Source organism: Gadus chalcogrammus, chromosome 23 (genome assembly GCF_026213295.1).
Source record: "Gadus chalcogrammus isolate NIFS_2021 chromosome 23, NIFS_Gcha_1.0, whole genome shotgun sequence".
Classification (NCBI taxonomy): Eukaryota; Metazoa; Chordata; class Actinopteri; order Gadiformes; family Gadidae; genus Gadus; species Gadus chalcogrammus.
Genome location: NC_079434.1, coordinates 18,554,827 through 18,566,598, shown reverse-complemented (window position 1 = coordinate 18,566,598; position 11,772 = coordinate 18,554,827). Strand labels below are relative to the sequence as shown.

General features: G+C 50.4%; 1 protein-coding gene across 1 annotated transcript; it reads right to left on the bottom strand.

Annotated features, from left to right (window-relative positions):
* Positions 1-938: 938 nt before the first annotated feature.
* On the bottom strand, positions 939-2,678 carry rrs1 (ribosome biogenesis regulator 1 homolog). Its single transcript, XM_056584583.1, has one exon. It carries the CDS (start codon positions 2,639-2,641, stop codon positions 1,439-1,441), a length of 1,203 nt encoding a protein of 400 aa, XP_056440558.1. The 5' UTR covers positions 2,642-2,678; the 3' UTR covers positions 939-1,438.
* Between the last annotated feature and the right edge of the window lie 9,094 nt (positions 2,679-11,772).

The following is an 11,772-nucleotide window of genomic DNA, read 5'->3' as shown; positions in this document are numbered from 1 at the left end:
CGCTCTCCCTCCAGGTTAGATGGTGTGTGTCTAACTCTTTCTCCCTCGTGTGTGTGTCTCTCTCTCTCACTCAGTGTGTGTGTATGTATCTCTCCCTCTCTCTCTATCAGCCAACCTTCAAGAAATGCAGCAGAGGTCTCCACTGCTGCTGCGCAAGAGAGCCCCGTCCCACACACACACACACACACGCACCAAAAGCATATGAATGAAGTTCTGAATACATAATTGACCATGCAGCTCCTATAATGTGCTACATACGTGTATCGCAGTATCGTGTCTGCTGTGCAAACATAAACTCTATAAATAATCCACCTGCTAACCGTTTCCTGAAGGATGACCACATGCAGAGGAAGTAACCCGCACACAGGAAGTGAACCGTACATGTGAGCATTCATCACAAACACATCAAGATAAACCCATTGACCTTGGTGCTCTTACGCCCTCCTGCTCAAGAGCCCCCCCTTCTCCCCAGCGTTTTTTTTTGGGGGGGGGGGGTCATGCTTGACCAGCCCATCGGGGTGGGAGGTGTGTGTGTGTTGTGCTGGTCCATCTGGTGGGAGGTTAGCTCTGCTAGCTTGCTCTGCTTCCCATGGACCTGTGTACCCCTAGCTCTGCAGCTAACAACACGCATGACTGATTCAGGGTGCTGGGGGGGGGGGTGTAGCTGAGGTACAGGCAACAGATGGGGACATGTGTCCCACAGCACCACCACCACTGCTGGTAACGACAGTGTCTGAGTCACTGTTGTGATTTCCCTAAGTGAGACTCTGCACTTTAACCAGATTGTGAAGTGTCCCATGAAGTATCTCTCTAGCTGGATCAGCAGCATATTAATTAAAGCATCTTCAATCCAAAAGGGATTGTGATGCATTGATACATCATTAAAAATGTACGACCATTAAACTATGCCCCCAACTGAAGCGTATTTACACATGAACACACTGCTTTTATAAATTGATAATTTTCTTTTATTAAAAATACGGTCTATGAATCATGTCAGTGATTTGGTCGGCATGTAGTCCGAGTACAGCATGAACACAACTAGACTATCTGGAGAGCTGATATGATGGTAGCCTACCGTAATGGGCAGAAACACAAGCTCAACTTAATTTTGCAGTAAGAAAGCAAAACAATAAATGCTCATACAGCTCTATGACCGCACAATGATAACGCAGGCGCCTTCAGTTTGACGCCACTGTAAGGAAACGCAAGAAAATATATGAGATTTTCATTTTAATTACTTATGCATATTTTCACAAACCTCTGGGACGTATAAAATATATTCCACACATGTCGGAAACACAATCCCACGTTGGCTCATTGTGTTACAGACAGCCGCGTCAACACAAAGCACAGACAATCTGACAACATCATCACAGATGCATGAAAAGTCTTTTTCACATGGCAACCCTTCTGTTCAGTTCTCTGGGAAGTCTTTTCAGCGATTTCCCCCTCTTCCTCCCCCCCTGCCGCCTCCACCACCTCTTCCTCCTCCGCCACCCCTACCTCCACCTCTGCCTCCACCACCACCCCTACCTCCTCCCCCTCCAAACCCACCACCACCTCTTCCTCCGCCTCCACCTCTCCCTCCGCCTCCCATCGCTCTTCCTCGCCCCCCACCACCTCTGCCTCCTCCACCTGGTTTACCTCCACCAGGCTTTCCCCCTCTACTCTTGCCTCCGCGGCCTCCTCTGCCTCCCCTACCCCCGTCAGTCCGTCCCTTCTTGCCCTTCTTGAACCGGGCCGACGCCTCTTCCCGGTCGTCCTCCCTCATCTGTTTGTTGGTGGCCTTGGTCACGTCCATACGGGGCCTCTTGCCGTCGATCACCTTCAGGATGTCCAGCTGCTTCTGCTTCTCGCTGGAGAAGTCTCCGATGAGCGGCTCGAACTTCCTCTTCTTGCCCGTGTTCCTCTGGGGCTTCTCCTTGGGCAGGCGGTCCTGGAACTTCCCGTGGGATGCTGTGGACGCCAAGGCGACGGTGGAGGCCGTGGCGAGGTCCGCCTTGGACTGTGTGCCGGTGGGGCGAAGCTCCACGCTAGGCAACTTGATCTTCTGCGACCGGGCGATGTTCCGCAGCCGGTTGAGCTCGTTCTTCGCCACCCGCTCCCGCTTGGCGGTGTTGCGCTTCTGGAACTGGTCCTCCATGGGGTCCGCCGTCACGGGCACCTCAATCAGCCACTCCTTCGTGTCATCCTTGGCCCTCTTGAAGCCGTGGCGTCGCTTCCAGTCCTTGGCCACCTCGTCCCACACCAAGTTGGTCCTCCTCTTCTTCTGGATCCCCTTCAGCTTGGCGAACTCTTCCCATTTGGTTGGCGGTCTTGGCTTGGGAGCGGGTTTCTCTCGGGGCAATCTGGTGGACGGGGTGGGTAGTTTGACCACGATCGCCTCGTCAACCCTCTCGGTGGGTAACTTCCAGATCTCGTTGACCAGGAGCTGCGTGTTGTCCCGGGCCAGGGATCGCAGAAACTCCTCTTTCTTCTGTCCACGGAACTCACGGATGTCGATTTGGTTCTTGTCGTGTGCAAGGAGGTTGCCGATGTCGAACTCGAGTTCGAGTTCCTTCACCACGGTGATACTTTTGAGTTTCTCGGCTTCATCTTGCTCAGCCTTCGCCAACACATCCTCTATGCACGAAGCCATGTTGTTCCAGGCACGAAGCACACACGTGCAAACGCCACCTACTGCAGAACTACTTCCGGGTGACGCGCCGTGTGGAGACACTACCTGAGTTCGCCACACGGGGGTGCTGTGGTACACAAAAGTAATATTCTTAGGCTTGGTTCCTCAACAGCCACATAGCAGAAAAAATGAGTAAATAAAAATATAGTATTAAAAAAAAAATTACAAATAAGTAACAGCATAGATTAAAATAATAATAATAAAAAGAAATAAATTAAGTTAGAATAATATAAACTAAGACAGTGGTAATATGTCATAATAAGTAATGAAGTGTAGTAAAGTGTATTGTAAAGTGTAAGTTGTAGTGGTACCAGCGCCACACGATGGTGCTGTGGTTCCATTTTTCGTTGTAGGTGAATTGTAAAAAAAAAGCGAACGTAAAGCCATGTGGCATTTTTTCCTTTTTTTAATTTAGATCATAAACTTAAGCAAAACGGGTTGCTTATTTACTTAATCGTATGTACTTACAGGATTCTTGCACTTTTTGAGTTTAATCTTTATTATTGACTGCACGTATTGATTGATTCATTGATTTTATTTGACAATTTTGATATAAAATATGAACAGCATTGAAATACATAAATAGTGAGGGATCACACAATGAGGCCCGAAAGCTTAGTTCCATTGTGGTCCCTCCCTATGTGTAAAGGCACATATTGTAAGTCGTTTTTCGATTAACAGTAAGCTAAATAAACGTTATGTAATAATGTGTAAATTGTATGGAACTGCGATTCGAGTTGTCTACTTTGGAGCGTGTGTGGATGATGGCTGGTCTGAGCAGCCTCCCCTGGCCCGAGTCAGACTGATCGGACTCTGGTTGAACAACAGGTGAGGCTGCACACCTGTTGCACATTGAGTTATCAGCGTGCAACAGGTTGAACCAGCCGTCACACACACACACACACACACACACACACACACACACACACACACACACACACTCAGGAAGAGATCTCCTGCATTGCAGCATGGAGCACCAGGTCATGGATTATTATCGACAAACTCTCTACAATAAACCAGTTCTATCCTCACCACTCTGCAACCTTGTGCGGGGGACTCCAGTAAAAGCCACCTAGGTGGCGCGTGGCATTAATCTATTAACAGTCAAATTCATCTTTAGGATCGTCAAGGAAGCACTTATAAATGTCTGCCTTTCTGTTCAATAATAATAATAAAAAACATCTCTGTTATTGGGCAAATTATCTTTAAAAGGCATAATTACTGAAGTAAATGCAATGACACACCAAACCACTCATAGACTCATAGACGTGTGTGTGGATGTGTGTGTGTGTGTGTATCCTGCCAAGGTAACATCGCTGTTGGAAAAACAGGCGGCATTAACCTGTCCATTAAGTCCATTAAAAGCTACAACCTGAGAACAAAACAATTCCTATTAATACCGCCATCAGTTCTGCCATGCAGCATACTGATGAATGATTCAGGACCGAGTGACGTAATGTGAATCAATTGGCTTGTATGATGCTAGGCTGCGAATTATTTCCTATTTTAGAAAATATCTAGGAATAACCTATAGCTCCATAAAAGTAGATGTGGACAAAGTATGGAATATCTTAATATTTTACTTGAATTTATTTTATTATTCGGTGGAGGGGTTTTGGGATGTTGTACGGGTCAAGATAATGTAAATAGTAGGGTGTTCGGTTTGGTTCCCAATTTCCCCAGTCTGCCTGCAGGCCCCCTCGAGCAAGACGCCTGAATGCATATGAATCCACTGTCAGTCGCTCTGGATTAGAGGGGTTCACAGGTCCAAAATGACACCCCCGAACCAGTGAAATTCGTTCTGAGATCAGATTGGATTGGTCATTAAAATTGCGAAACAAAAAGTGTGGTTCTATGCCTGCTGTTGAAAACATGTCTCACGTGGGAAACAACATAGAACCTAATAAAAGGAAACGGAAGTAACACAGACCTCACATGAATAGGCTACGGTCTGACGTGGCTCCTAAGCTTCTTTTGTGATATTCTATTTGAAGCATAAAGGCTCCCACCCAGCAAAACGGAGAGCAGCTTCTGTGAAAGATATCCCAAATGTAGTGACATGCTTTAAGAGGTGCACTGTGCCAGTCTTAGAGAGGTTTAACCCGAGCAGTCCACGTAACACACTGTAGACGTCTCACTTTCTTCTCTTCTCACTTTCTTCTCTTCTTTGTCCACAATTTGCATGAATGAGTCCCGGACCGATGTGGTGCTGCTAGGTCAGACCTCGCTGTATTCATTTTCTTTAAGCTTATTTCTCCCTTCAGTGAAGAAGGAACATCTTTACTTTGCGCTTTTCCTCTGCCCTGACGCAGCTAGTTTAGTTCAACGTTTCTTCACCTGACTTCACTGTCTCCTGGTTTCTTCACCTGACTTCCCTCTCTCCTGGTTTCTTCACCTTGTTTCATTCTCTCCTGCCTGCCTTCACTCTCTCCTTGTTTCTTCAACCGACTTCACTCTCTCCTGGTTTCTTCACCTTACCTCACTCTCTCCTGGTTTCACAAGTTACAAAGAACTTGTCATGCGTTTCTCACATGATCAGCGTTGATCGCGGGTTTCCTCGGTTCCATTAGGGTATTATTACCCATGAAGATGAACAGACCCGGGACCCTCGGTGACAGGCTGGGAACCGACCCGGACCGTAATAACCCGTACGGGTCGTGGGTCGGGTCTTGGATCCCAGGATTTGTGTGGATCCTAATCTGGATACATAAATAGTAATACTACTCATATTTCTATGTGATATATGTGTAAAAACAGAACAAATCTGTTTACTATTACAAAGTATTACTTCATGGGCCTCATAAAGTAAGAGACACACTGTATATCCGACATTACCCCGGACTGATGGCACCTAGCATCGATGCTAACCAGCTAAATGGCCATCCATTCACGGAGAGTGTGTCCCTGAGGCTGAATTGACACATTCAATATCGTGAAACGTTGTCTGGTTCGCATCAGTGAACAGTGTTGGCAGTTATGCGCGACGCTCAAAATATGGGAGCAGAATATAGAAGTGACACCCGGGCAATCGGGAGTGAAAAGCCCGGCGTTCACACCAGCCTGGCCTAAATCTGAAGTGAAAAGGTGTGGAAAGAGTTCGCCTGGTCTGACTCTCGTAATCATGGGCCACGCGCCAAGTGGGTCAACTATGACATGCTCTACAGAAAGCCCACTGAAGCCGTCGATCTCTATAGAAACGTCATCCATACATTCTGTGTGGTCGGTGGGCTGTGTGGGTGCTTTTTCCCGTTGTGAATTCGTGTACACCACACAAAGCCCATCAATCGAAGCTTTGCATTAACTAAAGAGGCTAGGATTCAGACATACAATCGGCGCCCGTCGCAGCATTCTGTGCTCTGACCGGCGTTGACGGATCTCAAGGCTGAGCCTTTGTGCCGGCAAAGAAAAAAGACAAGACAGGAGATATGGAGCACAGCCTCTGCTGCCTCTCTGAGAGATGTAGGGTTGAGTACACTCAATTTGAGGGAAACAGAAACAGAAAATAAGATGCGAGTTATAGGCAGATGTTTTGTAACACCTGACATCATGACAGAATTGATCAAGGAGGACTCACGATAATAGACTTCCAGCCCGGGTTATTCTAGCAGGCGTTCATCCGTGAACACCCTCTGACGCTTCTACTGATAACAATGACGATACTTACTCTGTTATTCTTCTATGTCTGCCTACTCGGGCGCTGAATAAACTCATTGCTAAAAGGACACCTCTTACACGTTCCTTCTAAAGGTTTCTTCCTTTTTCAGTTTTAGCACCATATCTTTCCCCCTCATCATCACTTAGTGTCGGGGTTCTCTGAGACTTCATGAGCCCTCTGGTGAAGGGATTGGGATGAAGAGAAGGACAAAAACACGCGGCAGGACTTTCCAATCGCATTAGGCAGCCCAGTTTCCACTGTGGGAGGGGCTTTAAGGTCATTATACTTCTGCATAGACGGTAGAGACACATGGGGAAGGCACGCCACAGTTTCTATGTCTCCATCGCAGTCCACAGATGTTGCTGAGGTTAAGTACACCTCTCCAAAGACGGAACTCCCCATCAAGGCCATGCACCGCCCATTTCGGTGCCTCCTGCTACGCTTTCCGGTTTCACAATGACTAGCTGAGTTGCGGAGGTTCTCATGTATGTTCGCTTGTACGACTCATCCTATTCACAAGATGAAGTTCACCAGATGTCACTGAATAAGTGACTTTTGGCAGACGTCCGCCTCAGAGTCTCCGGTACAGGAGCAGAGACACAAGCGCCGACGTAGATACCCGTGGCGATCCCGGGGCGGCAGAAATATCCTCCAGACTTCAGGCCGGCGGACTCCCCCTGCGATGGGGGCTGGGCGCGGGGCTTTCTGACAGTTGGGGTCACAGTATTGATCTAAAGGTGGCGTTGAGGCCCCGGAGCATCGTTTGGGTGGGTCCGTGCGATGGATCACTGCCGCTACCCGCTGTCCCTAAACCATAGCCGGCTCCACAGGACCCTACTTAAGCCTGGGAAGGACAAACCAGCACGGAAGCTTTAAGTATCTCTTTTAATACGTTTTCTTGTTTATGTCTTGGAGTGCACGGTTGTGAATATACATAACCCTTGTTGTGTCACGCTAATGAGCTCGTTTTGGGTCGGAATCTTGTTTATTTTGAGTAGCAATGTGTACGATAGACCAAAAGTAAAAGAATCAAAATCGTTCGAGGGTCGGGTCCCCTCAGAGTTTAGTTTCCCCCCTCACTTCAGCGATACAATTACCGTGTGGAAGATCACATAACAACAAAGAACCAGGTTTAAAATAGAACCGACGCTGACCCCTTTAAGGGTGTTAGCTAGTGTGGGGCTAGCCGTCCTGATCCCGCCCGCACGGCCCCGCCCACTTATTTATTCAAGTTATGCTCAGATCCATCAGGCCGTGAATCACCCCACATGAATCCCCGCGTGCGCGGCCGCCCGGAGCTCTGTGGGTCGTGGCCGCGGTGCTTTGTTTGTTTGTCGTTGGATGCAAATGTTATCCCATCGTGTCTCCATATATGGGTCTTCCCCCTATTACACTTACTTCCACGTTCTGGTGTTCTGCACCAATGACATCGCCCATGATGACATTAGGGTGTTGAATAACGCCACAAAGGCCGTTGTTTTGAATAATACTCTGTGCTGTTTTGTCATTGAGTAGACAGTTATCCAAACTAATCAAAGTGACGCACAGTGAATCTAGCTGCATGTCATGAAGTTAAAGGCCCTTAATGACGGCTTTTGTACATGTTGCACGTTAAAAGAACACAGCGACCTCCTGGGTCAGTAAGACCTCGTTCCTCGCTGCCAGACCCCAGGAGCACCAACCTTCGGACCCCCCCCCCCCCCCATCTCTGTACCCCACGCAGCACTCCCAGGTTTCTGCCTGTTTGGCACCGGGCCCCCGGTCTTTCACTGTGTAAACAAGGGAGGGGGGGGGGGGGATGTAAATCTTGGTGAATCCCCCCAGGGGCTCCACATCGGTGCTACGGAGTCTGTTTATAGTGCTGTTGTCTCGTGTGCCCCGTGGCGACGCATGTCTTCACACTCACTGGGATGTTCACGGCCCTACGTCATAGAAGACGTGGAAAAACAGATGGAAGATACACAAGGGCCAAACCTGGTGTTACGTCACCTCGGATACTTCCAGCGAGCATACTTTTTTATAGTTTTGTGGCAGAACTTCTGCTGGGTCGACGGAACACGATGGAACTGCAAGGGGCGGAGCCACACCTGGTAACCTGTTTGGGAGATGAACACACGCTTGCGTGAGTGGATGATCTCACAGGGGTGGCCACTTCCATCTTCTGTCGCGCTGGTTGTTTGTCGTACGGTTGGGATGGATCCATAGTGTCTCCCGCCACCCTTGGATAGACAGAGGAAAAGACCACCATTCAAGTTCTTTGAGGACTTCGGGATAAAGAGAGTGGTCTTCTGATTGGCCCCCTGTAAGAGGGTTTGATGGGCCTGATTGATCTTTTGCTCATAAGTCTAGGTGCACATTAGCACATAATTAGGGCGATGTTGAACCTAATGAATGTGGACAGGCGGGATTCCCTGAGGGAAACATACACTCCATTCAGAGAGAGAGAGAGAGAGAAGGGAGAGAGAGAGAGACAGAACGAGACAGAACGAGAGAGAGAGAGAGAGAGAGAGAGAGAGAGAGAGAGAGAGAGAGAGAGAGAGAGAGAGAGAGAGAGAGAGAGAGAGAGAGAGAGAGACAGAGATAGAGAGAGACAGAGAGAGAGAGCGAGAGAGAGAGAGAGAGAGAGAGAGAGAGGATTCACGTGACCCACACGCTGTCAACCAGTTGGTTGAAATCGACCCTACACATGTTTCGGGTTCACGATGGATTTGAGTGACTTCCATTATCTTAGCGACGAGTGCGTCGTCGCACGAGAAGCAGAAGCTCAATTAGCCAAAGTGAGGACATACCCTTCACCGGCTGCGGAGAGGATGAAAGATATACACACAGGATGGCTTTTAGTGTGGAAGTGCTTCTCAGCCCGATGCTCCCGCATTATCTGACAGCAACCGAGCAGAAGTAACAGGAGGGAAGGAACGTAAAAGTGAAAGAGTGAAATTCTTTTGCGTTAAATCTGCATTCAGATGAGTAAGAAATTGGCCTTTTGAAACGGTGGAGAGACTACATGTACATACATCGCCTGAATCTCCCCACAGGCGAGAAGGCATCTCAGGCCTACAATCCATCCCCTTATCATTAAAGCACAGCCTCTGTCGTCAAGCAGCCAACAAGCTCGTCAAACCAGCTCGTCAAACCAGCTCGTCAAACCAGCTCCTCAAACCAGCTCATCAAACCAGGCCCTAAAACCAGCTCCTCAAACCAGCTCCTCAAACCAGCTCGTCAAACCAGCTCCTCAAACCAGCTCATCAAACCAGGCCCTCAAACCAGCTCATCAAACCAGCTCCTCAAACCAGCTCATCAAACGTTGGAGAGGATTTCTCCTGCTCAATGTATCAATGCGACCCATCGTTCTGCACTCAGCACTGAGATCGCTCAGTGGGAAAGGCAGAGGGGATTTGAACATGATGCCAACAGGCTCTGGGAGTGATGGGGGGGCTGGCATCCTCATGCTCTATTGGGTGCAGAGCATTTAAAGGAAATCAAATATATCATAATAGAGACTGGCAGCTGTCAGGTGTGGTCGTCATACCTGTCTGTCATCTACCATCCACTTTGCAAACTATTCTTGCTCCTCTGCTTCACTGTGCAATCATCATCATCATTACCATCATCATCATCGTTTCATCATCATCATCATCATCATAATCATCATCATCATCGCCATCACCCCAACCACCACCACCTCCACCACCACCACCACCACCACCACCATCATCAGCCCCACCACCACCACCACCACTACCACCACCCCAACAACCCATACCACCACCACCACCACCACCCCCACCACCACCACCTCCACCACCACCACCTCCACCACCCCCACCACCACCACCACCCCCACCCCCACCCCCACCACCACCATCACCCCCACCCCCACCACCACCATCACCCCCACCACCACCACCTCCACCACCACCACCTCCACCACCACCTCCACCACCACCACCTCCACCACCACCACCTCCACCACCACCTCCACCACCACCACCCCCACCACCACCACCACCACCACCTCCACCACCACCACCACCTCCACCACCACCACCACCTCCACCACCACCACCTCCACCACCCCCACCATCACCCCCACCACCACCACCACCATCACCCCCACCACCACCACCACCACCACCACCACCACCACCCCCACCACCCCCACCACCACCACCACCACCACCACCACCACCCCCACCCCCACCACCACCACCACCACCACCCCCACCACCATTATCCTCATTACCATCCAACCAAGCGAAGTGCACGAACCAAACTTGCAGTAAAGTGACTTTGGCGTGCTCGGGGGGGGGGGGGGGGGGGGGGGGAGCTTACGTCAGCCTCGGCGGCCGCCGGGGGGAGCGCTGAGGAACAATACTAATCAGCCCAGAGCAGGAGTCACCTTGCTGCGGTTCGCCTCTCTGCTGTCTCCCGCCGCTGACAGGTTGTCAACCTGCGGACCGCCTCATCTGACGTCAAACTCCAGATCAAACAGGAGGGGGGGGGGGGGGTGGGTCTGAGGGGGACGTCTTTCGGGGCGTGACGGGATTTTCCGCTCCGAAGCGATCGCTTACAGTCGTCCGAACACCATTACTCTGAGGCTGGTCATGTTCCTCATTCAGATTGAGGCTGTTTGTGTTCGTGTTGATCGGCCTTCTTACAGTCGCCAGGTGGCATGAGTGGGTTCACAGAATGTACTTGTGTTGAGGCACCCAACACACACACGCACACACACACACACACACACGCACGCACACACACACACGCAGCAGCATTTATTATGACGTCATTATAAATGCACGCACGCACGCACGCAAACGCGCGCGCACACACACACACACACACACACACACACACACACACACACACACACACACACACACACACACACACACACACACACACACACACACACACACAAACACAGTAATGAGATTACTTTACTCCTCTGGGCACATGGTTCAGCGTGTAAACCAACGACCCGATCGGCGCGTCGCCCAAACTCTTTATCTGGGAGCCCCTGGCTGCAGAGGGGATGACTCAGACCCCGAGGGCTTCATCTCATGTCTGTGTGGCCGCGTGGAGCCCAGCGTGTGGAGTGCACCGTCCAGGAGTCCCCGGGGGGCCCCTGGTCAAACCCAGCGATGGCCGGGGTTGGCCTTCTGTCATCCTGCCTCTCAGCACGGTTAGAAAGAGACGGCCATGCCGAGCGACGCTCGACCGCGCACCCCCTGGGCGCCCGCCGCGCCGACCCAGCCAGGCGGCGGTGGCGTGGGACGAGGAGCCAGCCATGGAGCCATGATGCGATCGCTGGAGCGCTCGGCGATGCAGAACGGAGGATCAGGAGCTGAGAGCAGACGAGGAGAGAGGAGACGAGGATACGAGGAGAGGAGGAGACGAGGAGAGGAGGAGAGGAGGAGAGAGGAGACGAGGAGAGGAG

What these genes read in the sequence shown, in the direction of transcription:
- rrs1 (XM_056584583.1), bottom strand. Translation starts at nt 2,641, where the DNA reads ATGGCTTCGTGCATAGAGGATGTGTTGGCGAAGGCTGAGCAAGATGAA.